Consider the following 27,737-nt stretch of genomic DNA (forward strand, 5'->3'; position numbering starts at 1 on the left):
CTGAATGTGAGCTTTAAGAGATGAGAGGTTGCAGTGACCGATAGTTCCATTTTCAGTATTTAACGGACGCTAAAAATTGACCTGATGGCCAACCTGGTGTCAGACGTTGTCTATGTTTGTTAATCGATGGAAATATCCATCTTCTTGTATTTAGTTGTAGTGAGACTACCCGTACCAGTTCATTTTTTCATTCGAACACATCGGTTGAACCTCTATCAACAAATTTGCTAATTATAATTGCTACTTGACACCAATAATTATAACTCCATTGATCGGGGTGTCATCTTTCAGATGTAAATTACTTTGTATCTTTTGCGCGACATCGCAACGCGGCTGTCTGGAGCGATAGGCTAAATTCTTGCGGCTGCATTGTTTGCGTCCCACGAGAAAAGGTCTTGCAGTTCAGTAATTTGAGTATTTTAATATTCAGAAGTTTTTGGTTTGTGGGTGATAATACATGTTGTCGTAGCAGCTGACATTGACGGAAAATCTCTCTCGGATCAAATAAAAAACCGAGGACTATTGGTTAGAAATAAAAACATATTTACTCGGCGTTGTATTGAATATATTCAGTAGTAGTCAAAACAGGTATAAAGAAGAGAAGTCACTGTATATTTTATATTTAAGTATATTTTCGTGCGCCGTACATAACGGATCATTTCAATATCTTAATATCAGACTCATTATTTGGTTCGCATATATTACCGGACTGAAAGAATTCGCGAGGATAGTGAGGTGCAATAAATTTACACATACATAATCACACACACGATAGTCTACACTAGAGCGCCTTCATATCAAGAAAGTGCTTCTGAGATTATGATGAAGATTTATAACGTAAAATTATGCGTTTGTAAAGCGAGCGATTGGCGCTCGACTTGAAGCAGTTTAGGTTAATACAACCAGGAAGACGGCTATGGGGTAGTGAATTAAAGAATACTGAACTAGCAGACATATGACAGAAGGTGACCGTACATTTGAACCCATGTACATTTGAACCCATGCGTATATCCACGGGTTCAAGCTATATGCGGGTGCTAAAACCCAAGGGTTAGGGTTAGTATGGGTTTAACTATCCGTGAAACAAAAAAAATTCCATAGGTGCAATAGCATACAGGTGCAATTGTCATGGGTTCAAATGTATTGGAACCATGACAGAAGAAAGTAATAAGAACAAAACATTCTTGTTTTGGATGAGATCCAAATAGTACAAGGTCAAATATATTTGAAATATTTTAACAATGTGTTTTATTCATTTAACAGGATCTATCTATGCTCTTATAAAGATATTAGAAATGTGCATTCGTATTTAAGTTATTTCATCATCCCATCACGTTATTTATTCACCTCAACTGTTCTCCCATTCAATACAACTCGCAATCAATGAAGGAGTCGAGAAGAATCAGCATGGAAACCGGAGATGATTATGATCAAATGCTCCGGAGTATGTTTGAGTCCTGCGATACTGTCGGATTAGGACTCCTTACACCCAAAGATTTTGAAAAACTTTGTAAGAAATTGTCAATTCAGGTAAGATATGTATAAACAAATTTTGATTTTTGCGTTTTAGAGCAATTGTGTCAAAAATAATATATCAATGTCTGTACTTGAAAACTTTACAGACAGAATAATCTAAGCCCGGACAAAGGGTGATAAATCTGTCAGTTTTGTTGTTTTTTGATGTGCTAGCTCGGGGGTGCAACCTGTGGCCCGCGGGCCAAATGCGACCCACATGTAAAATTTGTGCGGCCCGCGGAAAAGTGCCACTTTCCGAATGGTGTGCGGCCCGCAAAACGAGTTTTTAATTTAGTTCAATCTAGTATGTGCGAGTATTTCCATTTTCTTCGCGTTCACATTCTGTACATGCAAACCGAACACATGTCATAAGATCAAGAACTACAATTTGTGTGCCTGCAACCTCTAGAAAGCGTATGTTGTTAAATAAAGGTCCGCGGTTACTTACACTCAGTTATTTGTATCTGACCCTCCTGTATTAAAGGTTGCATACCCCTGGGTTAGAATAATGGGTGCTCCAGAAGTAGGCGCACCGAGATGTCGCACAACCTGAATCCTAACCGGTACACACCTACTATGTAAAGGTTGTGCGCCATCTTGGTGTGCATACTTTTGGAGGTCCGCATAATGAGTAATTTATTTTGTAGCGGCCGGAATCTTATTTCTTTCAAAGGTGTATTAGATACGGTAATGAGAATATTGTTATCGCCTTCGGAGGCGACTGTTTCAAATTTCTAATAAAAGTGCATAAAGCTTAAAACTAGCTACAAATGGAATATCTGGTATATCTGCTCATTCCGAATCACAAAATTACTGTATCATTGTATCGTTTTAAGCGTTAAGGAGATGTGACAAAGAGAATGTGACTGATGTGTTGCCCAGAAGCAAAATGCAGTTATTTAGAGATAAGTGTGGTTGCATTTAAAACAATCCGGGAGATAATCCATTTCATTAAATCTGCATTTGGGGATCTGAGCAGATAAATCCTGCAAAATAGGTCTCAAAAACAATATGGGCAAACTCAGGCATCTTCTTGCCATAAATAAAAGAACCATGTGTCTGACAGAAGTTTGTTGTATCAAAAAGTTGAAGCGGAAATATTGCCGAAAAAGTTTGAAAAATGACTTACGAAGTTTAAATCCTCAAAATGCTTATTAAGCATCGTATACGATTTAGCCTACGCGGTGCAATGCTAACACATTGCCACGCATGCAAAGAAAATATGTCAAACATTCACTTATATTATTACACTTGAAATAACATTGAACATGTTCCAGTCTTACTAAATTTTTGTCATCCGTAAAATTCCTATGTATACTGCTCGATATGCGCGTCGTGATCTCGATTTGGTTATTTGTAATAGTTTCTATCGTAAGTCAAATCCATCATAAAATGACATGTTGGACGTTCAATAACGAGTAATTTTTATCATTTGTTACTTAAAAATTAGCGCTTTCATCTTGTTCAGTCCCCTCGTTAAGAGACGACAAATCACATTTGGCACATTAACGAGCTGGGAGCGGCATTCCAGCTAAATTTAGATTTTAAATTAAATAATTTATTCGACATTTCAAAGCAATGTAAATATGCTGCCCAGTGGTGCGCACCGGTTGCTAATTTCTACTCAAATGTCTTATCTGATTGAATTGTGAGGAAATCTTCCATGGCTGTCAGTAAATTGATCCAATGCACCATTATATGATATTTATGATATTATGCATTCGGATCTTTTTTTCTACTAGGTGGCTATCAATCCTGCTGAACAAGTAACATAGCATATCGACAATAATAGACATGCAATTTGGGTATAAAATGCCGTATTTAAGAGTGGTAAATATGTTCATTTAAAGTTCAATGGGATCCACCTTCTATCCATAATATGTCATATATATTTTATTTGCCCAGGTCCTTTCAAATAACAGCGGTTGAACAAATATCATTTTCACGGGAATTTTTTCAAAAAGTTCCGTCCCAACACAAATCAAAAATTTGGTATTATGCCTTCTTTTCTTATTTGGTGGAATTCATTTATCCAAACGGCAGTGGCCTAGCATACATAAACATGAGGTTCTGGTATAAAATGACACATTTCGAAATGGTAAATGTGTGAAAATTATTCATTCAAAGTTTGATGGGACGCATATTCTATTCTCGTGTTATACCATATCTATTCATTTTAATCTATTTGCCCTGGTTGAATCCTAAATTCGTCCAGTTTTGTTGCTAGACAAATTGAAAATGCTGGATTATAGTCGGAATGTTAAATCGAATCAGAAGAGTCCTTAATTAATGATTTTTGGTTGTTGCCGTTGTTAATAAGGCTGAATCCCGATGTATACTTATTTCAAATAACATGGCCGTGTGTTTGCGACCACAGTGCACCTCGGCCATGTGTTTGCGGTTACGAAGCAATAAAACGATTTACACAGAAGTTGATTAATTGCGTTAATTAGAGAATCGCGTAATCACTCTGAACAAATCAAATTTCCACACATTCCACGATAGCTAATCTGTTTATTTAAGAATAATAAATTAGATAATTAAAACAACTTCCACGTGAACAACAGAACGTTGTGTCAATAGGATTTTCGCTTGATTGAATAGGAATCTATTGATGACAAGTGTTATTTGCTTTAAAGGAGAAACGTGGCATCCACTCGTATTTTTAGTAATTTGGTTTATCTCTGTCTCGCTGTATTTATATGAGATTTGTTAAGTAGTTTTGAAGGTTTTCGAACAGCATATTTAGCCCTGTGTATTTCATCATTTGGCGTCACCATTCGGATCAAAAACTCCCAATATCCATTTGTAACTTTATTTTAATACATCTGAACCGGTCAGACGCCTTGTCATGTCTCGTTTGTTTGTTGAAGTGCTACTATTAGACACGAATGAATAAAATTATGCGGTTTAACATTAGACCTCGTAAAACTCCTGAGTGTCCTTTTTGGTAGGTTATTCTGGTGCAATAAACTTGCATCCAATTCAGAATTGGTTTGCAATCGTCACACCTGGTTTGAAAATGGTAATTCTACCGACCACGCGGGCTCCGGTCAATGCTGAAAAATTTCAAGTATCACGGAGTAATCGAAGTTATATTTACTAGCTGTATATTATTGTTAAATTGATACAAGAATGCTTTATTTGTGGTGATTTCATATGTTGTTGTTGCAAACCTAGTTTTCATACAAGCCGTTACTCAGTTTGATTGGTCGTTCTTATATCAGTAATCAGTAGTTTGATTACTCAGGGGGAGTCGAGGAACGTCCACTGAATTTAAGTTGTACCAGGATTAATAGGTTCGAGCTAGAGGCCCTGTGTTTGCGTTGATAACATAGTGAGGCCAATGCACTATTTCTTTTTACCTTCGAACGACGCGGTGAAAATTAGCATGGCCCTACATAGTGTGACTATATAAGTATGAAGCATAATAGTATAAGCGACTGTGTACCAGGTTAGGGTTAGACCATAACTCTATTCCGATTTTCCTTATTTTAGTTCTATTGCGAGTTCGGGGACTGTCTGTGTTAGCCAAGTGAATGTATCCCCTTCCCATAGGTTTCAATCCATTTACACAACTTGCTGTGAAGCGGGCGAACAAAATTATACCTCCATATTAGTACACACACTTCTGGAGCGCCGAAATGTGAATAATCTATCAATTAGGAGATTGACATACTACTCATTAAATGTCTCTTCGATTTGCCCTAAATTATCCAAAAATAAAATGATTATAATATTATCAAACAATAATATTTTTAACCCGATTGAACTAATATATAATGCTTTATGACCCGGATGTATCAGTCATGTGAGGCTATTTGGTTTTCACAGTAATAAATAAATTAATCCTAGACGTTAAACAAAAAATATTCGCATTATTGAGCTGATGTGATTCAGTAATCTCGCAATCGGAACGGAAAAAATAGTCTCACTGGCGCTGTGTTCTGCTAGAAATACCATCCAGTTCATTATCCCTTAGGAAGTAGAGTTTGGAAGCTCTAGTTGTCTGTTGTAATATACTTTAGATTGTGGAAACTTTTTGAATCTTTTTGGATTCTAGATATATGCAATAATTAGCACAGGCAGAATATTGAACTTTATATGAACATTGGATAATAAAAAGCATACTTTCACTTATCCTGTTTTATGGTGAATCTGGAGTGTTTTAACATGAGCACTCATATATAAATGAAAGCCACTTCTACTATATAGTGCGCACCGACCATGTTCCTGCTAGTCTTCTCTTGATGGGGAATTTAAGGCGACCGATTTGCGATCAGCGTTTTGCTATTTATTATTGCTTGCTTGATATTATTAACTACCGTATATGTATAACTTTGTTCTTGTTGTTTTAGGAACACGCGACCAGTTTGTCAGGATTTTTATTTCCGGAAACAAACATTCGAAAACTTTTATCATATGAAACCTTTCGTGACACTCTTATTCGGTTTTTAACCGGAGATGCCGGATTTGTAGAAAACGTCTCCGTAGATGAAATGATTTGTAACGAGCAGAGGAACGATTACATCAACGGCGAAGAAGATAATTGGAATAATAACACTGTGGAATATAGCGATGAAAACCGGTTAAACTCCGAAAATTCAAGATATTTTGACTCTGACGCCGACAACGAGAATCATTACAGCGGTCAATCGTTAAATAATAAAAGTTGTAATTATAACCGAAACTCAAGTCAGTCAGATTCTCCAAATAAATATCGACGATACGGTCGGACATCACAACCAGACATGGATTTATTGAAGACAAGAAAAAGGTTGGTTCTTTTTTTGTCGATTTCTCAAATCCCAAATTTCTCAGATAAAGTTCTGACGTATAAAAAATGTAATGTATGGTTATATGTGATGTATATTTAAGAGCAAGAATATAGGAAAGTTTCAAGCCATGGCAAATTGATGATTGCATGAAGGCACCAGAACAGTTTCACAGCTCAAAATAGTCGACCAAAAATAATATACGTTTTATCGTTTTCCCATGCTCGTACGCTTTCTGCTTCAGTTCGACAATTCTGCAATTGTATACTCGGACTAATATTAAAATAACTATCATTCGCATATACTTCGATATCTCATAGAGAGTCAATCCCAATCAAACTGTGGGATATAGATAACCAACATAGAGTCTCCGTTATCTACTGGTGATAATTGGTGATTAGGAAATAAGTCGCGACGGCCCGTGGCGCTCAAATCCATACATTACCAGCGATAACGAAGTTTGTTGATCATTTTATTTTGTTTCGCGTTAGTACAAAGCATACAGTTTGCTTTAGGAATAATAGCGTTTCAATAGAAAGTTAAAAGAGTGACTATTTGGAATATGACGGTAGTTGCGTATGTATAGCAAAAGTGTCAATTACAAAATGAAAATTACAGTTCGTTAACTTATTTTCTTTTAACATGTGTTATATGCACGTGTAAAATAATCTAGAAATGTGGTGAGACCAGATAAGAAATTATTCTTCATTGAAGGAAGTTTGACAACGAGCTATTAATCTGTAATCAGAGTTTTTTACGCCGCTTCGATATAATCTTCCATTCGTTTTATGACTTCATTGGTGCTGCAAACTTTCATTTTTAGCAATCTCTCTTCTTTGATGACATCATGGTTTTGTTGCGAAAATTTAAACAAACTATCTATTTTTATCAGTTAGATAAGATTGATCAGAAGCATATGTTGTTGATGATAAGATAAATTTACAATATATACGAGAGGATTTTGTTATCCAGTCATTTAAAAACCTGTTTAACTTGAGACAAAATAGTTTAAATTATAACAATAAGTATTGTGGTGGATATTTTATTTGCACAATGAAGTGGGGAGATTTAATGCCGGTCCAGTACCTGAGCTTGTAGTAAGTTGATGTTTTATTATTATTTAGTAAAATTCTGAAAGGAAAAACCAACAAATTCGAAGCTAACTTTAGGTGCAATGGCTTAGCGGTAAATACTGAAACTGACTGGTTGGATTATGTTTTATATTGAGCAAGTTGAAGTTTTCTCGCTGTTCCTCGCTTGCAACTGTTTTATCGCTACGATACGGCTTCAGTTAATCCCAAATATTTAAATTAAATATTGTTTTATTCATTCAGCAATGATTCGGATCGACCAATTGTGTTGCGGGAAGTACAAGTAGAAAATACGAAACACTTTGACCACTTGGAAGAAAGTTCGCCAGAAAACTCGCCATGGAAAGCGGTCGAAGTCAGTTTCATCACCGATGGTTCTCCGACGCCGATTATAATGAAAGAGGAAGAGTACACAGGAGAGGGAAAAGATGAAGATTGGTAAGTTCATATACTGTTATGTCTCATGTATTTTTGATTTACACTTACTTCATTATGAAATCTTACTAAATTACGGTGGCGATTCGATCAGCATATTTTTAAACTCATGTTTGTTAGATCCAATGACGTGTTCTGTGTTTGAAAGATAAACCAATGGTTAAGAGATATTCGTATGAAGGGTACGCGGCGAAACTGATAATGCGCCAAAGATACTATACATGGATCATGGACTCATAGTTAATTTGATGCCAAATCAAAACTGGTCCAAAACACAGTCATTCTAATTCTGCAGAAAAAAAATATTAAATAATTAAGTCAATGGATGAATGCCTGTGCTTCAATATGACACCTTGTGGAAGTTGCCGATTGTGAAGTTATTGGTTTAAATTTGCTAACAATTTTTTGCCTGCTGATTAGTAGAAGTTAGCGATTACTAATTATTCTAATACGTGGTAGTCATTATTAGTATAAGACGTTGGTTTGCGACCGGATTTCCGCGGCATCTCATAGTTCCGCAGTCCAGGGGTTTTGCAAATTTCTATTAAAATCCGAGAGTCTATATTAACATATACATATTATATGTTCAAATATATATATGATCAAATACCAATTAGGTTTGGTCACACTTTCGCCACCACAAACGTAATAATACTACTACTAAAACAAAATGATCCTGCAGCACTGTAAAGATAATTTTGTTTTGCCAGTATTAAATTTGCTTTTAATATATATTTATAGTGCCACAATTCAGACAATTGTACAGGAACTGTTCGAACCTCTAGAATTGACGTTTCGCTCCATCGAAATAGTTGAAAATCGATGCTCTAAGTCGAGACATAACCAAATTTAGATTTTTATCACAAAATCAAGTTCTGTTGATATGAATGTAGCACACCAGTTAACCATGAAGTCTCATCCAACGAAATTTGAATCGATGTGGATATAACTGTTATCTTTATCATTTCAGGACAAATCCCGACTCAGAAATTGTCTGCGATCTTAATTCCAACGTTGAAAACCCAGACTCTGATATCACGACGGTAAAGGAAGTGCAAACAGAACTTGAAATCGTCTGGAACCGAGTTGTCGGTGATTTAGTATCAGACGCAATGAATGAAAATCAACTTGGATGTTTATGCTCGGAACTCGGCATGGGACATTTATCAAAAAGTGAAGACATTTCGGCCCTTTTTGCAGCGCTGGACGGAGATCAGGATGGATTTGTGAAATTTCATGAATTTTCAGAACAAATGTCAGTGTTTCTAAGTTGTGCTCAATCAAATCAAATTGAGCCAGGCCATGAACATATAAATACGAAATTTGAAATTTCGAACTCAGAAGACTTATCGGGATTAGACTACGCGAGAGACTGCGTATTTTCAACATCTGACGTCATAGAGGAAAATATGACGCCATCAGACGACGTAAAACATTTTAATCTCAATAGTTCAAGCGCAAAATCAATCACTGTAATCCACACGCCTGTAAAAGCAGTCGAATCTCGAGAAACTTCACCCATGCATAGTGACGTCACTTTATCACCAGCTACCTCGATGATTTCATCGGACGGTGAGTTACTACAAGTCAAAAAATATTCTTTATACCACAAGTCAGAAAAGTTCGCTAATTGGGGCGATTTGAAAAATGTATATTGTTATAACTGTTCGATGATGTTGAAAATAGTGGGGATAACTGGATAACTTTGTAAATCCAGAATTTGTTCTTCAATTATGGATAGATATATTAGAATGTGAAAAAAATTACTCTTCAGATTTAACAGTAATTATGACTCGGTGCTCGTATGACCGCCCCTACCAGTCACTGGGTGTATTGATAAATTAAAAGAATTTGACTTAATCACTTCTGCATTTTATAATTGTTGCCATTAGTATATGTTCTGAATACGCATAGTTGTATATGCGGTTATGCTTGAATGTTAATTTGGCGCTTCCGAAGTATGTGCACCAAGATGACGCACAACCTGAACCCCAACCTGGTACACATACTATGTTCAGGTTGTGCGCCATCTTAGTGCACATACTTCTGGAGATCGGTAATTTTATATCTTCGACCTCAAATGCCCCCACTTAACTATTTAAATTATCCTGTTAACATGCGTCTTAACACATTAACCTTATCTTCAACTAGAGTCCCGAACGCCAGAGTCTCGTGGTCATCTTTCCCTCGACAGCGATACTTCACCGTTATGCCCCACGGTAGTTGCAGTAGAGCCTCGCCAGCTTGCTGCGATAAACAGAGGTCGGAGAAGACGTCGTTCGTCAGCGGTTGCTGCTTCCAATCCAGCCGGAGTTCGACAACAACGAAGGAAGTCTAGTCGGTCTATACCGTTGCCACATTATCATCCTGCAAGTATTAGGAAATTGGATCAACTGCCGTTGTCGTATTTAACTGAAGAGAACGAAAGGTAGAAATTTGTTTTACTCCAAACTTTCTTATGATCTTCTTTTGGTATTTTTTGCATCGCTTTCCTGTCTATTCGGAAGCGTCCGCAACCTACTTTTAACAATCGTCTTATAATTGCATTCAAAGATATATATATATCATATTAAAAAAACCTTCTTTACGGCCATGTTTTTCCAAAAATACGTTCTTAGGCTCTTAAATTTTTAACTAAGCAGTACCCATTGCGACGGTATCTGATATATGCTAAGTTAGCTAGATGTTGAGAGATGACGCTCTAAAATAGCCGAGGAGATACGCTTTAATTACTCAGTTATTTATTCCTTCTGGAGACAATTTTCAGTGTGAATGTGTTTCAATGTAAACGAACAATATAAATTTATAAAAATAAGAAACGATTTCGTTAAGACACCTATTAAATATAATCTGAGATAATGAGACGTATGTAAACATAATAATCTCAAATATTAACAGATTAATTCAGTTATCAATTCCAATTATGTCCAATTTTACTGATAAGGAATTCAGCAGCTTACTAACAGTACTAGCGAGTTTCCTTTCGCACTTAGCAAACAGCATTATCAGGGGTGCCAGATGTATCTCCTGCGTTAGAAACGCACTTTCGCTTAATTTCCCCACTTTTAATTACGTCTTTATTTGAACAAGCTATCAAATACTGGCAACACTTACACTCATTGTCCCATATATTATTGTGAAACAGAAACTCAAACCATATTGAATAAAGTAACTGTTGTATACGCTTTCGTAATTAGATTCATAGAGACTTTAATTCTGAATAAAATTCAACACTCTTGTAACACTTTGTGTGAGAAATAAGATTGACGGTTAGTATATGTCATAATTTTTTATTCCAAATCTTAACTCATCAATAGCAACCATTAGCCCGGATGCACTTCTTTTCAAGTTTAGGAGTGGTTCTGAGATTTCATTGCTATAAACAATTAATTTCGATTAATTAACACGGAAGATCGCAAATCTTACTCAACGACGGTAAACTGAGACATAGTAGTTGTTATTTATCGTGTTAACCGGTAATCCCACAAGCAGAACTGTTGCATAATCCAACGAGCAGAATGATTAAATAACGATTGTGAAGTATAGTTCAATACAAATCAATTGAAAGGTATGCGAGGCTTTCGAAATGATCAACTCTCATATTTTATTCTTTTCAGATACGTTTCCCTTGAAACTCTACGAGAGAATTGGGAAGACGAAGGACTAGAGAATCCGAATTCAGTGTTAGAAGCTTTGCAATTCTCAGCTACAGGTATGTCATTTTTTTATTCCATTTGTGAGTTTGTTTGTATTTCTCTACATTGTGTGGAGTACAGTAACCACGTCTGATACAGGTTTGAATGTGTCAAATTTGCACATAATAAGATCAGATTCAGAAAGTTCCTTTTGTCTCGCAAAACCAAAATGCAATATGAAATAGGAAATAGACAAAATACAAGTCGACGAGGGGCCACGAAAGACTCAATGAGTCATCAACACCGCAAGACTCGGCCTATCTGTTTCCCGTTGCAAGCCCGATAAATCTGATTTTGAAAAGCACTCAGATTCGTTGGTTTTACATTGCTATGAATTGCATTGCAGCAGTGTCAATATTTATCAAAATACCGGACAAACCTGAATTACATATTAATCCGGATACAAAACATTTGTTTGCCGCGGTGTTAGTTGCGCAGAGACTGGCGACAGGACCTGCCGACACTAAAATTGTGTTTAATGGCGACGAACCTGGAAACAGGTCTGATAATAAACAACGCAGTAAATATTTGAGTTGTATTACCGAACATCAATGAATTTGGCACTAATTAATTTAAAAATGCATATGGAGCATCGCGTTTCATAATCATCGAATATCGCGGCTTGAGGGTTTCAATATTAAATACGGAATTTAATAAATCTAAAATGTTTTTTGCAACATCGTTCTTCATTTAGTTACAATTAAGGCCTTTTTATACGGAGGAACTAACTCAATTAGATACTATTATTATATTTGAACACGTTTTCACATGAACCATCTAAGCTATATTATAACAATAACCTATGTTTGATATAGAAAATAATTGACGATGGCCACAAATATGTCAGGGAATTGGTACTTAAGAGCATCTATTCAGGTTTATATGTGAACTAAAAGTCACTTGTGATACTTATAATTTGCTACTACAGTACGGAATATGTGCAATAATATAAATGCGTCAAAAGTAGGCTCAAAACCATCAAGTACACTATGATAGTGCGAAACGATTGTCGTGTGTTTTAATCTCATCCAAGTTTAGAAAAATAAATATATCGAACTATGAAAACGGCAAATATTGGCTTTTGCTTCGGTAATCACATTTTTGAGTGAAAAGTCCTAAATTTAGTCTCGGTAAACTCTTGACGGCTGCATGGCTTGGGGGTTGAAATTTTCGATCAATGACAACCATTTATTATCAATATTTTAATAATAACATTCTATTTTTAAAGTTAGCGAAGTAAGCATTGTTTATCTAACAATGCGTCTTAAATCGAAATTTCTTCTATTTTTTGATATATAGACGCAGGTGTCTGTATAATTCTCGTCATTGTTATACTTTCACTTCATCACTATCAGCGGCGAAAGGTATCGAGTACCTGTTGATAAAACGTGACTGCGCCATATTGCCAAAGTCGTGAGATTATGTTTGAATTTGTATTGTTGGATTTAGACACCAATTTTTCTTCTGTATTTGTACATTCATGATATGTGTACTTATGTTATATAGCAGAAAAAATTCAATACTCCCTCTATGTTATTTTGAACTTATTTATGGCAACGGATTCGGTGGTATTTTGTTTTCGACTGTTAACAAAGGGGAACAAAAAGAACAATATATACATTATATATTTGTAACCCTCCGACTGACACTTGTTTTTGTGGTATGAATAGTCGACAGGCTGGAAGTAATAGAATAGGTTCCAACTAAGATCATCCTACATTATATCACTCCCACTGAGAAAAATTCTCCTCTATGCCGTTTCACTAATGTCCTAGTATTTTTCTTCATTCAGAACAATCCGTATCGATTGAAGCTTTATCAGAAGTATTGGACATGGAAGTTGACCAAAATATTATTCAAAGAGCAGCGTTGATTTTATATAAAAGAGGAATAAAGTAAGTAACATAGTAATAGACCGAATTGGTTAAGTTTGTTTCCTAATATTATTATATGTATTATATATTATATTATCAAGTTCGCCTTGGTTTATTAAACACACTTAAACTTTTAATTTTAAATATTTGTGTTGATTTCGTAAATCTAATCGCAATCTTTGTATATTTTTATTCAGTCATTATCGAGCAAAATTTGAACACGAAAGGGCAGAAAGGAGCAAACAGGAAAGTACAATTGATCACTTGATGTCGCAATTGCAAGAACAAGAAGAGCGGATTGAAAGCGCAGAATCGAAATTTGATTACAGGAACGAGGAATTGGAGGCTAAATACAAGGTACTTACTGATACAGCCTTATAATATATCAGATAACGTGTTTAGTAACTTAAAATTACATTCAATTGCTTCAACGCCTCAAATCTTATCACTGCAAAATACCTTAGTTTCGAGGTATCCTTCAGTATTTATATTAGAATAATCGATGACTGAAGTAGTAGTACAGCGGATATTAGAGTTTCATCTAGTTACTAATCAAAGTTGATGGAATGCATCGAAATAATATATTTATGAAGAATCTCACTTTCAATGTATCCTGTTAATCTATATTTATCTATCATCGTACAATTGTCTCTTATTATATTTATTAAAATATCTTATTTATTTAATTTACATCCAGTCTGAAATCCGTGGACTGACAGAAGAACTCAGTATTGCCCAAATTAAAATAAAAGAATACGAACAGGAATCTATGAACAGGAAGAACAGTGAATACAACGATCTTGTGGAGGTTGGTGAAGCATTTCTAATATGTATTGGCAATATTCAAGAAGTACTAGAAGTGCCGAATATTTTGTCTATACCATTCCCTTTTCTCACTTCACTTTAAATAAAAAAAGGGTAATCATGTAATGTGTGTACCAGGTTGGGATTAGGCCATAATTTTATTCCGATTTTCCTTATTTTAGTTCTATTACGAGTTCGGTGACTGTCTGTGTTAGCCAAGTGAATATATCCCCCTGCGCATAGGTTTCAATCCCTTTACACAACTTGATGTAAAGTAGGGGAACAAAGTTAGTTACCTCCATATTGGTACACATACTTCTGGAGTGCAAAATATAACTCAAAATTATTATTAACAGAAATATGAGAAGTCTGAATCCCTTCTTGAAGAACTGAAAAGCGACAATGAAAAGTTACTGAAACAAAAGGAAGAGGTGGGAAATAGATTGAGGGATGCAGAGGAAAATATGGTGAGAATTCCTATATTATTTACTGTTGGAAAATTAGGAGCTGACATTGTTTTAGATCTAAGATTAGTAGGTAAAACTAATTATTTAGGCAAAAGGATAAAAACAAACTTCATTTCGGCTTCGGCTCCACGTGGAAACATATTTAAAAATTGGGTGCTCCCGTAGTATGTGCACAAAGATGGCACAGCCTAAACATAGTATGTGTATCAGGTTCAGGTTGTGCGCCATCGTGGTGCACAGACTACGGGAGCGCCAAAAATTGTTGTAATGAAACTGGCGTTGCGTTATTTTTTTGGAATAGTTCTCACACCACAAACATTTTGACCCCAACTTCTCTCGACTACGAGTTATAAGAATTCTGACTGTGGATCATTCGATTTCTATAAGATTTTATTGATTTAAGTTACGTTTGACTCCAATTCTGCGTTTTCCATAGTCTTAAAATTACGAGTCCGACTCGCACTCAACTTCCTGATTTATCCTAAAAATACTGAACGTGAACAAGTCGTTTAAATTTGTATTCTAATTCTAATATTACAACTGTTTACTTTATTTTCAGATAAAAATGCAGGAAGATCTAAACCTCGCTTGTAGAGGGGTTGCCACATTTCATCGTCAACATGCAATTCAGAGAAAACAATACGCAGATCTACTTCGAATGTATGAAGCTCAGGCCCAGTCCATAGAAGATACCAATGACGAATTGTTAGACAGATTACAACAGTCACAGCGGAGATGGTCCTCTCCACATCGCCGGGTAGGTTTTCCTTTAAATTCTTGTTATACCGTAATGTACGGGACCCTAGACCGCACCTTAAATTTTTTTTTTCGAAAATCTATCGTGCGCTTTTCAAACCGGTGCGCATAATGTATGGATGAGATAGTGATTTATACTTTATTTCCTACGCACTCAAAACCTGTACGATTTAATGAACGTTCTTCTTATAGCACGAAAAAAAGAAATAAAGTACGCCTTGTGGCCCGGAAATACGGTACATCCGGTACTATTTTAGGCATGCATTCATGAATTTTGACATCGGGCTTCGCGGGCGAAGGATGATCGTTGAATAGACACAATTTTAAATTCCTTATTAATTTTACAGTCAAAATCACCCAGCACTCGATCGAAAACATCTTTCAAGTCTATGTCGTTACCTTTGTTACGTCATAACAGCGATACATCCTCCTATTCGTCAGCATCTGAAGATTCGAATTCTCATCATTTATCAACTTGCCAAGTTTTTGTCAACGATATTCCATCACCTATAACGTCATCAACTCATTTTATGACGTCATCACCCACGACAGATATCCCACCGAAAGGACCTAAGAATATTTTACCATCTGACGCATTTGCGTTCTTGACTCCGTCCACCACTCACGCAAAATCACGTGTTCAATCGTACGCTCCAGTAACGATAGTCCCGCCTTCTTTATCGGAAAATTGCTCAAACTTTTAACGTTCATTTTTTTATTGCGTTTTCTTTATAATTTTGTTTTGATGTTTTCGAAATTAAAGTGCTTGGTGGCAATGAATCAATAAATTGTCAGTTGTAGTAAAAAAAATCAATACGCCATTGATATATGACGTCATCATTGAAAATGCTTTTATTCGTTATTTTAAAATTATGTCTCATAAAGGCGATGCAGTCTGTATTATCTAATGATGTCTCATATATGGATGATTTGTCGCTAAATTCGAAACTGTATCATTTTTGTTCCAAGTGTTATTTTTTTTTCGATGGTTTCATATTTTTTGTTTCGATTGCAGTGGTTTTGCCCGCGATATTTTAAAGCAATAAAAAAATCGTTTTGCTCATTTTTTTGTTTATTTTTAAAAAATTGAAAAAAAAAAGTTGTCCCCATTTGGAAAATCTCGAAATTAATGTCAATTAGATACCGAAATCACTGTCACAAGTTATTAGATATTTGAATATTATAATTTTTCCTAAAATACAAACGAGAGAAATCGTTTTAGGTGAGTATATCAAATAGTTTTTCTAATCAGGCACTTGTAAAACTGCCCAGCCTCTGAAACACTAGTCAATCGCCAAGCATTGGATGAATTACAGTCGACTCTCATGACAAAGTATGACATGTCTTCAAAACGTGGTTCTTCGCACTTCATGCCTCCGTTTACAAGATACAAAATGGAATCAAATTTTATCAGTATCAAGGTGTTATTTAACGCCGAACCAAATCCAGAAAGTAACCTAATCCTAATGTGAATATTGCCATTAGACTATTTAGATATTTTGATTCCGAAACAGAAAATTGGCACAAGGTGTTTCAAAATGGGGCTACCTATGAGCGAAAAATGTATTTGGGATCATTTCCCACAGTTTATACGATTATTATGCAAAATTTATATTTACAGTCTCCGCAATAAAGAAATTCCATCATTCAAGAGAGTTGTATTCATTTCGATATACATGCTAATTTCATATATGCAAATATGAAAGTTCGGGAAAGTTCGTTCAATAAATATTCTGATCTCGAAATTAACCTTAGCTAAAGTATAGTAAATGGACTGGTATCCGGACGAAAGACCGTGGCATGCCTAATGATTAAGCCGTCATATCGACTTTTTTCACCCCCAGGATAAATATATAAATCCTATCTGATTCTTTGTAATAAACAGTCACATTTAACAACAATAACGATATATTGTATATATCATACATTTTTAATTTCAATAATTACACACATGGTTGGTTTACAAATTTACAAGCGTACGTGGGAATTCACGTTACGTCTCCAAGCACGTTTCCTAAGCTCGTCTTGATTTTGGATATATAGCAAAATAGGTGACAGCACATTTGCACCCACGTACATTTGAACCCATACATTTGCACTCGTATGTCCGCGGGTTCAATCTATATGTGGGTGCTAAAATACATGGGATAGGGTTAGTATGGGTCAAATATCCGTAGGTGCAATAGTATCCAGGTGCAATTGTCGTGGGTGTAAATTACGGGTTCAAATGTACGTGGGTTCAATGTAATGGAACCAGCAAAATAATATGGTAGTTTTTCCGTCAAGGCAATTTTCCATTAAACGTTCACATTTATTTACATGCTTAATTTGTGTTAATAGTATATATATATCAACCTTTTGGGGATCGTGGCCTCCTTTACGGAGGCTGTTTATCATTCCAGTAGTATTTATAGTGTTATTTTGATTTATCGATTACAAAGCTTACTATGGTTGGACACTTCATGCCTAACAATTCATGAAAACAACCTGGGAAATAACCAATAACTTCATCAAGCATTGAAACTAGGAACAACAGGGAGGTCTCTTGTTTGTGAGAATCAAAAATCAGTTATGCGCCTAGCATTGTGGCCCCTTCCCAGTGCTCGTTGGCCCTCGTGGGGAGGAGGCATGGGCTCCCGGTTGGGAACCACTGTTATATATATTGAAGGCTTCGTAAAATAGCACTTACTGAACAATCGATATAAATACCATTTAAATTATATACACTGTGAACGATTGATATCAAAGCAAAATCTGTTTTCATTGGGCCAAGTTGTATTGTTGTTTGACGTTATTGAGAAAGCTATATCCGTAAAACTACTCCAGAGCCATACAGCTTAAATAATGTTCTCATTTTAGTTAGCACGGCTCTGGATTTTAATATTGTCGTTGGTAGAATTTTTTAAACTTTCAGCTCTTGGAGGTTGAAGTCTGAAAGTTTTTCTTCTTGAAGTATGAAGTGGTGACCTAACGTGTATTAAATACGTATAATGATGCTAACGGAGCAGAAAGATTGCCATACAGCAAATGAGTAAAATAAATCACATTATCCACATCTAGTACGATACAATTTAAAAATGAAATAGAATAAAATATATAAACGACATATAATAGCTCAATGCTTTTGTTGTGGAGACGCCGGTCAATACATCAGAAGGTCATCTATTTAACGGCCACTGCGCAATTTTGACACATTGGCAAACTGTTCTTTCGCACAAATTTCTTTCCTTGAAGGCCAGCGCTGCATCTCTGAAAGGAAAAGTATGAATAAACTGTATAGCGAAACTAATCACTAATCCTATGGCAACGACCACGTCCATTTAGTAGTCTTTATCGGGTATGAAATTAGTTAGCCAGGTAGTTATTTAAAATGCATGAACTTGACCGTGGAGAAAGCCGTAATCGAGCATAATAGCCATACGTGACAATATGAGAACTACACTTCGGCGGCAAGAAGTCCAACTATCCTCTTGCCCATAACTATCTCCCACGTGACTAGAACCTACAAACACACGCAGAGTAATTATTATAGGTGAGACAAGCGTATTCCTAACGCCCAGCATGGTGCGCTATACCACAGGTAAACTATAAGAAAGAGACAGAGGTGCAATGTATGTTAATCTACTCGTACCTGGCATTTGAAGCATCGATCGTGCCAACGTCGTGGTCCAACTGTTATAACTTTGTCCCCCGGCCCAAGATCACTACCACAGGTATCACATGCGGAGGAAAAAAGTTTCTTGTAGTCTGTAAAGTAGGTTTTGATTAATTTCAGCGTTAAAATAAAAGGTCACAGAGAGTTCAGTTCCAGTTCCAGTGGTGGAATTCAATTTTGTCAGCCGGTTGTCGTATTTTCATATTTTCAGCCAGTTCTGTTACAAAAAGTCATGTTTTTTTTCAGTAATGCTAACCGGTTCGCTGATCTCATAAAATTCCGGGAGACGGAATTCCTATCCTCTCTGAGTCGTCGAACTGGAGTAATTTACATGATGTGACAAAAAAAAATCGGTTAATTTTTCGATTATTATCTGTAATGTTTGAATAGAAAAAAGTGTTGTGAAGTACAGTTGGTATAGCAAGGCATTTTACATTACCTTAATAGTAAAATATGGACGTACGAGGCTGCAAGAAAAATTTACATTATATATATATCCATACAACCCATTGGTAGCATGCATTATTTCAGTTCTGGTACTGATGTATATCTTTAAATTAGCTATTTGCAGCGTTAATAATTTCACAACGAGCCAATATTTGAACTGACAATTACAATATAAATAGGTGAATTTTACGTGTATGGTCTTACTACAATGTTTATTAAAACTCGGAATCGAGTCTCAGGGGACATTTGCGGTATTTCACGCAACAGCTGATGGTCTCATAAGCGATTGATGAATAGGTCGGTTTGGATAATTCATAACATGGACTAGATTCAAACTATTGCAAAAAATATATTTCTCTTATTTCAAAAGGATCAATCCGTATTCAAGAGAGGGAAAATAGGCATTTTATTTCAGTTTGGTTTAAGAATTTTTCATTGTACAAAAATCTGAACAAGTCGCCGGACTGAGATCTTGAGCGACATACGCGACATAGAATTGCTTGTGATATCGATAGAGTTTCGGCGGAACTAACTACTCATCACTATTCTATGCTTTCGCGCCGGTGAATTCAAATGCATGTAATTCGAAGATGCTGTAGCAGTAGTGGAGATAACTATTCTATGCAATTCAAGAGTCCTGTTGCACATTAAATCAAATATATTTCTGTAATGTTTCGTCTGGGAAAGTCTAACCTTGGACCGACAAAACGTTACAGAAATGTATTTCTGTTAGTGTGCGCAACAGGACTCTTGAATAACTTGAAAAATTCCCAAATAAAGATATTGAATAATAGAATTAAGATTTAAGTTCATATTAACTCGGGTTAAATCAACAAAATGGATGTATGTAACATTATACAATTTGAAACAAGATTTTCCTACCGGTGTCACAGTATAGCTTCCCCTCTTCCATGTAAAATATTCCATCCAAGAATGGTTGTCCACATTTGAAACATTTAAAACAGTCAAGATGCCATTGGTGGTTGAGCGCGTGATATACTTGCTGTTTGAGAAATATAAAATACAGTCCAGTTTACTCAAAAAAATTTCAATAATCACTTAAATGCGCCGCGTATAGTGAATATGAATGCTCGGATGCAAGATAATTCACTGATCATAAATGTTAGAGCAAAGCAGGCTATCTGCGAGTGAGATGATTATCGAAATTCTAATTGCCACTAGTGGTTTTTCATACCCGCTGATTGACTTTTTCCACCTCCCCCAAGCAAATCAATTTATTTATTAGTTCTATTACGAGGTCCGGGACTGTTTGTGTTAGCCAAGTGAATATACCCCCTGTCCATATGTTTCATTCCTTTTATACAACTTGATGTAAAGTAGGCGAACAAAATTAGTTACCTCCATCTTAGTACACATACTTCTGGAGCGCCGTTGTTTTTATATAAAACTTAGTAAACTGAAAAGAGGTCATATATACGATTAAACAACATGGCATAATTTCCTATCTTTCGAGATGATAACGAAATTACGCCTTAAAAGCAAACTAGAATGCTATCAAAAATTTTCAATAAAAAAAAATCCAACTCACCCCGACGATTGCTCTCCCACATCTCGCACATGGTCTTGCGAAATATTTATCGTGGCAATCAGCACAGTAAGGTCGATCTGCTTCGATAATAAATCCACGATCTAGTCGTCCTTGGCAGTTTGGTGCAGCGCAATGGAAACAGCGAGGATGGAAATTCAATCCGCTAACTGTGGTATATTCCTTTCTGATAAAAAAAAAACGTTTAAAAAAGTACAATTAATGCGATTTAATATGTCCACGTTAACCGACCGGGGAGAATTTTTTTCGTTCTTGGGATGAATTTCGCTTTGTATTCGCCTATTGTCGTTTTGTTCCTTATTATTACTATAATACATACTTATGAACAAAAAGTGGGATTGTGACCTACGAATAACACTAGCCACTATAAAAATCCATTAGAAGTTGAATAAGTACTTATTATGCATAATGAGGAAGTGATAAATTGTTCCAAAACTGCGAAGAGGGGAATTTAACAAAAAGATTGGGAACCACTGCGATTTGTGATTATATGGTTGCACTCACCCCAATGCTTTTTGGCACTCTTGGCATCGATTCGTGTCGGGTACAACCCGGATATCCGGAATGACAGCATTTGGTGGCATTGCCTGTGGGTTTCGTCTAGCTTCAAATATAGAAGGTGTTGAATTCGTCACATGCACTGGGTGCTTATCTACTCCACCAAATTGTTTTCCGATTGTGACGAGTCCTCCTTCCGCGGCTAAAGTAAAATAAATATATATTTCGCAATTAGTTATGTTGAAAATATAATTCTTCAAGAAGCATTCAATTGCAATAATGGCGTTGTCACTGTAAAAACACGCGGGCGACACCGTAAGATACAGAGCCCACGTCGGAGACCCGTGAGATACAAACGAGTTTATGTCAATCCAAATAAGTAAGCTTAATCGGAGTGAGAAACTCGCTTGTGAGCTTTCATTAGAATCTGAAAATGGATTCCAAGGGTATAACACGAACGTTTGAATTTAGAACTGAATCCTATTTTTGCATTAATTATTACATCTATAATTTGATCAATAGTGCCATGTAATGACAAATTTCTTTCAATGGTAAGCAGAGAAGGATGTGCTTTGAATACAAAAGCATATTGAAAGATACAATCCTATCGGCATTACAATCAACAATATAAGGTATATCAAGTTTATTGAAAATGAAATATTACTGTGATATGGTATGATTTTATAAGCGACATTGACTATCTCTTTTTTGAGTTGGATTACCTTCTTCCCCGATTTCTCTTGGTTTTTCCATCTTTTGGGCCAACGCCACCCAGGCTGGGTCGGCTGCTGTCGGTGCTCCGTGTTGAAATTGCTTAATGCCACTGGATCTAATATGAAGAATGATAAAAATAATTACATATAGGCCTACTGAAGTTTACAGTGCATTTTTGCATAACAGCAGTAGCATTATCACACTTTTCGGAAAGACGAACGATACAGATTGTGCATCACCAGAACATTAGTTGAACAACAATGTTATTCTAGTGATAGAGAGATCCTACTACATTCTTTTTTTTTCAGAAATGAAATGAGCAATTGAGACGACAGAAGTGGATTTTCGAGTGAATATACGCCATAAACAGTGTGAGTGCACAATATTTATAATAAACTCAGAATAAGTAATAGTTCTACTAGATTCCATATCATGCCATATGCTCGATAACCAGCTTTGGTTCGCCACGAATTCCCTCCCCCAGTGAAACTGTGTACTTTTCATTTTCTCGTAATTTTTGTTCGATTGTTGTTGATTTTACTGGTTGGAAAAAATGAACTTGACTTGAGCCAGAATCTTACTGCCCTGTCTAAAAAACACATTTTTTGGAGCTTACATCATTAGTCGCAGTGTCCCATCTGCATTCACGATCATTTCTTCTACTTGATGTCGCGGCAAATCTTGTAAACCTATCCCATTTAATCGAACGATGACGTCATTAGCTTTCAAGCCGGCTTTCGAAGCAGGCGATCCTGGTGTCACCTAAATAAGACAGTTACCAGATATACTTAGTACTGTATATGAATAAGTACGATAGCGTTAAGCGTAATGTGGCAACGTATCACATACAGAAACACACAACCACTCGTCGGTTACGGCTTCCTTCAACACCAAGTCCATGCTTACGAAAACAAATAACTAACTAATCCCATACCCGACATGGAATGGTACCGGACGAGCGAACGTGGTTCACCTTATGGTTAACCCGCCTTATCGGCTTTCCTCTCCCCGGGACAAATATATAAATCCTATTCTATCCACAGGAATCGAGTATGGGTGGACTATAAACAGGAAAAATCCTTTTCCAGTAAGAACTTTATTACGTGGCGAGATTAATGTCAAAAGTACATTATTATTGCAAATAATTCCACTGCAAAATGTTTGAATTAAACTAATCAATTCGAATCCGTAAATTTACAACAGAATACTTGCATATAGTTGTGTTTGTGCAATAAATAATATGTACAGAATAATAATTTTTCGATCGTCTGCTCAGAACTAAACATAAAAAACTTGATCAGAATGAAATTGTCAAAATGAAACTGGAGGTCTCATAAAATTGTACAAAAACCATAAATTTAAGACCCATATCTCATGGGGCATATAAAAATTGATTAGAATGTGGAAATAATAGTTTAGAACAAGGTGGTCCAAACCCAGGCCCGCGGGCCACTTGTGAAAATTTTTTGTTTTGTATTGCACTGTTTACCTATTCTTGACACTATTGTGTCCCGCGAACAATGCAAAAATACCTTTGTGGCCCCCGGGTCCGACCACCTTGGACCACCCTGGTTTAAATGTTAAATACTTAGTATTCACATAAATGCCCCAAAAAGTGCATTGAGCGCGATAAATGTTCGCAAATTCATTTTCATAGCGTAAAACCAATTTACTAAAGATTATTGTCTTCTCTAAATAGGCATATATTCGTTTAAGTTCATTTATTTGTCTGCGAGTGCAGAGCGTTGCTGACAGCGAGGATTTAAAATATTCATAATGATAGTTTAGATATTAATTACTTAGTATTCAACATAGTTGACGCAAAAAGTTAACTGAAGATATTCCCAGGAATTCATTAAAACCAATTCTCCAAGGATTATTGTGTTCTCCAAATAGGGCATTATCTAAACTAGTTAATCTAAATGACTGCAGAACGTTATTCACGACGAATGTTTAAACTATTCAAAATTATTTGTTTAGATAAATCAAAAGTCAACCTATACGTCCAAAAAGTGAATTGTTGCTGATATATATCTGCGAATTCACTGCTTTGAATTTTGAAAGTATTTATACAATTTGGCAAAGATCTACTCACTCTCGATATGATGATAGGTTTGTAAACATCGGCTCCTCCGGATATTCGAAATCCCCATGGAGGTCCATCATTGACATATACTTCGTGAGCCATTTCCTATAACAGATGTAGACGGTGATATAGGCTATGATAAATATAAAACACGTATTCACATATATATATATACAATGGTGGAATTCAAAATTTTTTTGGAATTGGTTCTTTTTGCCTCGAACCCACTAACAACAGATTCCCCGATTTCAATCAATCAAACAATTATCGCTTCAGAAGTATGTGTATCAATATGGAGATAATTAATTTTGTTTGCTTACTTTACATCGAGTTGTGTAATGAGACTGAAGCCTATGGGCGGGGGTGGCTAACACAGACAGTCCCCGTACTCGTAATAGAACTAAAATAAGGAAAATCGGAATAAAATTATGACCTAACCCTAATACATTCACTACGGTAGTACTTTAGAAAGTATATACGTATGTCACTGCGAAAGTTACATTAACATGATACGCTTTACATTAATCCAATACTGATGTGCATAACTTCTGAAATGCCAAATATAGCGCTAGTCTTTAGCTGCGGTGGTCTGACGTCTGAAAAGAAAACAAGAACTGGTCTACTCGAACCCGTACGAACCCCCTGAATACTATCACACATATATATATGCCATGGAAGGGTTGTAGGCCTACAACACAAGAAGTACTTATACATCTGACAACGAATTTAAAACTTCTGATTTACACTTTCCAGTTTGATGCGCGAAAACTTAGCACGCGGAAAACTAGAAAGTCGAATTCAACACTTTTCCAAACTACGCAGCGATTTTTTTGCAGTGCCAAATGTTATTGCGATGTTCGCAGCTTTGTATTCGAGACAAATGGTCAGTTGAATTATTTTACACTTTAAATAATTATATGTAAGCAAATATAGTGGGGTGATACGAATGTTCGAATCGCTATCAGCGTTCAGTTTGTTAAAATTTGAAATTGATGTACCGGTAAATATGAATCTTTTTGCATTTCCTACCATATAAGATATTTTGGCGAATTCTAACATTACCTTAACTTAATAGCTAGAAAACTGTCCTCCCAAGCAGGAGTTAAACAAGCAAATGACGAATTCTTATCACGATATCATTATGAATCTCATTTATTGCAAAACTCTGAGTTAGTCAATCGTCATTATAACTAAAGAGATACAATCAATTTTTCGACTACATTTCGATCTTTTTTAAGTGGCCCTTATTTCATTCATTGCCCATTGATAGAAAAGTGTGACTGCATATATATTGAATATTTTGATAAACGTTGATCAGGTATTTCCACTGTGAATAGTCTCTCTATAGCAATTGTATTCTTCTTTCCTGTCCGTTTTGGTACATATATATTACAGGGTGTCCATAACGTCCCTTTACAATTTTAGTTTTGTTATAAAGTCAGTTATCAATATATCTTAACCAGGTTTGTTGTTTTATAATCAGTAATTGTTTAAGTATTTTTACTTCATTTAATACATCTGTGAAGGCCAAAACAATATATGGTATTTATAAATTCCCTTTGCAATTCTAAAATAATTCAAGACTTTATGTACATCCTATATATCTGTAGTTAATATGCGTTCAACTTCAAACAGCGCTTATCGCCATAAAGTAACGACAATCAACAACAACAAAACTCTTTACCTCAGCAACGAAAGCCTGGTCTGGAAACTCATTGGTGATGTCCATGTTTATTTATATCACGTGAAGGTGTCTGTTTATGAAAACTTCTTCTTTCTTTTGACGCCTTGATGTTTACTTCTGGGAATTCACACATTGAATAAAAGTGCGGTGAAAATTTACAAAGAATTCAAAGTAAGTGCGGATTTGAATATATAAAGTAATTGAGAAAACAAATTTTGTGTTACATGTACAAATGATGTTTTGTCGCTAGTCTTTCAATCATATGTTGTAGTACCTGCGTACAACTGGCTAACTTTCGAGAATCGTGTTCGAGCCAAAAAGCGCGAACTATCTCAAAACGAGACAATTTTTAACTCCCGATATAGCTAACCCCTGGGATTTGCTATTGATTGAGGATAAAATTTTAAAACGATTCTGAAATATTATTATATGTCGTCATGAAGCGATATTGTGCAGACATCTACTATTTAACTTTAAATATTTATGTTCATTAAAGTAGGACGTCTCAGTAGTCCAATAACCCTGAACAACTTTAATCAACGCGACCCTTACATAACTACAGCTTAATTCTCGGTACAAAATGTGATTTAGATGTGCCGTAGATAGATTACAATGCTCATCTAATGCAAATGGTATGCCCTGACTATTGCTGCTCGATTTAATTTCAATATACCGTCACCACCAAATACTTATCAGGTCATACTCGACGTATGACGTAAACCGTTCAGGAATCCATTCATTTGACGACATTTTAACTACATAGAGATTTGATTTTTTTGAATGTCTACACCCGGGTTTAAGGCCGATCATTCGAGATGATGAGAAGAGATTTTTTCGAGCACAGACTTTCTACTTGTTTTACCGAATACATCAGGCGCGCTTGGATATTATGTGCTCTGGAACCGGTGGATGCCGCTAATGTCAGTTCCATCATTAGACCCACAATTTCGACCGCTTACTCCAATATATTCCTAGATATAAAACTGCTAAAAATGGTTATAATCTGCTAATATTTATTGAACAGTGTGTGTTATCTTGTAACACATGATAATTTATTATCTGTATATAAGATTGCTTCGAAAACTTGAAGAATTTTCAGTAAGAACCTCCACTTTATGCAAAAGCTACCTTTCCTTGAACACTACTCTGCATTTAAAACTCAAAGACAAAAATGAGAATTCTCCATAGAAATATTTATATATAAATATATATATATATATATTGGGCTAGATAAAGCTGTGACGAGTAAAAGCAAGATGCCTTACAACTACTAATATTGTGTGTTTTGCGCAAGTTTACATACATTTTGTCTCTATTCTAATCCTTCTAAGATATTAAATGGAATGTAATATAATATGTGATTGCTTTCCTCATGCATATAAATAAGCACCGCTTGACGTTGCTGACGTAATGTGCTAAAGGACGACGGTGATTCTAGAACGACGTATATGCGTAAGTCGACGTATTGTCACTTGGGAGTTCAACTGAGTTCCCGCAAGTAATAATCATAACCTTTAATTATATAACCTATTGAGGTCGGATCACGAGAAAATAGTTACATTCAGGAAAAACACCATCCTATAGGTGACCGTACATTTGAACCCACGTACATTTGAACCCATGTGTATATCCACGGGTTCAATCTATATGTGGGTGCTAAAACCCATGGGTTAG

At 35.8% G+C, this 27,737-nt stretch overlaps 2 protein-coding genes across 3 annotated transcripts; one reads left to right on the plus strand and one right to left on the minus strand.

Moving 5' to 3' along the window:
* Positions 1 to 1,255: 1,255 nt before the first annotated feature.
* Positions 1,256 to 17,063, plus strand: LOC120328877 (uncharacterized). The gene is made up of 12 exons (XM_039395435.2): positions 1,256 to 1,530; positions 5,874 to 6,292; positions 7,625 to 7,819; positions 8,787 to 9,388; positions 9,968 to 10,244; positions 11,434 to 11,528; positions 13,304 to 13,406; positions 13,583 to 13,742; positions 14,083 to 14,193; positions 14,546 to 14,656; positions 15,216 to 15,413; positions 15,760 to 17,063. The coding sequence occupies exons 1-12, from the start codon at positions 1,384 to 1,386 to the stop codon at positions 16,114 to 16,116; spliced, it is 2,775 nt and encodes a 924-aa protein (XP_039251369.2). The 5' UTR covers positions 1,256 to 1,383; the 3' UTR covers positions 16,117 to 17,063.
* A 1,106-nt stretch (positions 17,064 to 18,169) lies between these two features.
* Positions 18,170 to 27,191, minus strand: LOC120328878 (PDZ and LIM domain protein 7-like). Of its 2 annotated transcripts, none has more exons than XM_039395437.2 (9): positions 26,064 to 27,191; positions 24,389 to 24,484; positions 22,910 to 23,055; positions 22,302 to 22,408; positions 21,586 to 21,781; positions 21,064 to 21,247; positions 20,397 to 20,517; positions 19,044 to 19,159; positions 18,170 to 18,661 (listed from the first exon to the last, which is right to left on the minus strand). In XM_039395437.2, the coding sequence occupies exons 1-9, from the start codon at positions 26,106 to 26,108 to the stop codon at positions 18,575 to 18,577; spliced, it is 1,098 nt and encodes a 365-aa protein (XP_039251371.2). In that variant the 5' UTR covers positions 26,109 to 27,191; the 3' UTR covers positions 18,170 to 18,574. The 2 variants fall into 2 exon arrangements, with proteins under 2 accessions (XP_039251371.2, XP_039251372.2); XM_039395438.2 differs by lacking the exon at positions 26,064 to 27,191 and adding an exon at positions 24,700 to 25,008.
* Positions 27,192 to 27,737: the final 546 nt, after the last annotated feature.

This window comes from Styela clava, chromosome 7 (genome assembly GCF_964204865.1).
Source record: "Styela clava chromosome 7, kaStyClav1.hap1.2, whole genome shotgun sequence".
NCBI lineage: Eukaryota > Metazoa > Chordata > Ascidiacea > Stolidobranchia > Styelidae > Styela > Styela clava.

Coding starts and splice junctions, on each gene's coding strand:
- LOC120328877 (XM_039395435.2), top strand. CDS start 1,384: ATGAAGGAGTCGAGAAGAATCAGCATGGAAACCGGAGATGATTATGAT. Junction 10,245..11,433: donor TTAACTGAAGAGAACGAAAG/GTAGAAATTTGT, acceptor TATTCTTTTCAG/ATACGTTTCCCTTGAAACTC. Junction 15,414..15,759: donor GGTCCTCTCCACATCGCCGG/GTAGGTTTTCCT, acceptor TTAATTTTACAG/TCAAAATCACCCAGCACTCG.
- LOC120328878 (XM_039395437.2), bottom strand. CDS start 26,108: ATGGACATCACCAATGAGTTTCCAGACCAGGCTTTCGTTGCTGAG. Junction 24,485..26,063: donor ACCAGGCTTTCGTTGCTGAG/GTAAAGAGTTTT, acceptor CATCTGTTATAG/GAAATGGCTCACGAAGTATA. Junction 21,248..21,585: donor GAGTGCCAAAAAGCATTGGG/GTGAGTGCAACC, acceptor TTTTTTTATCAG/AAAGGAATATACCACAGTTA.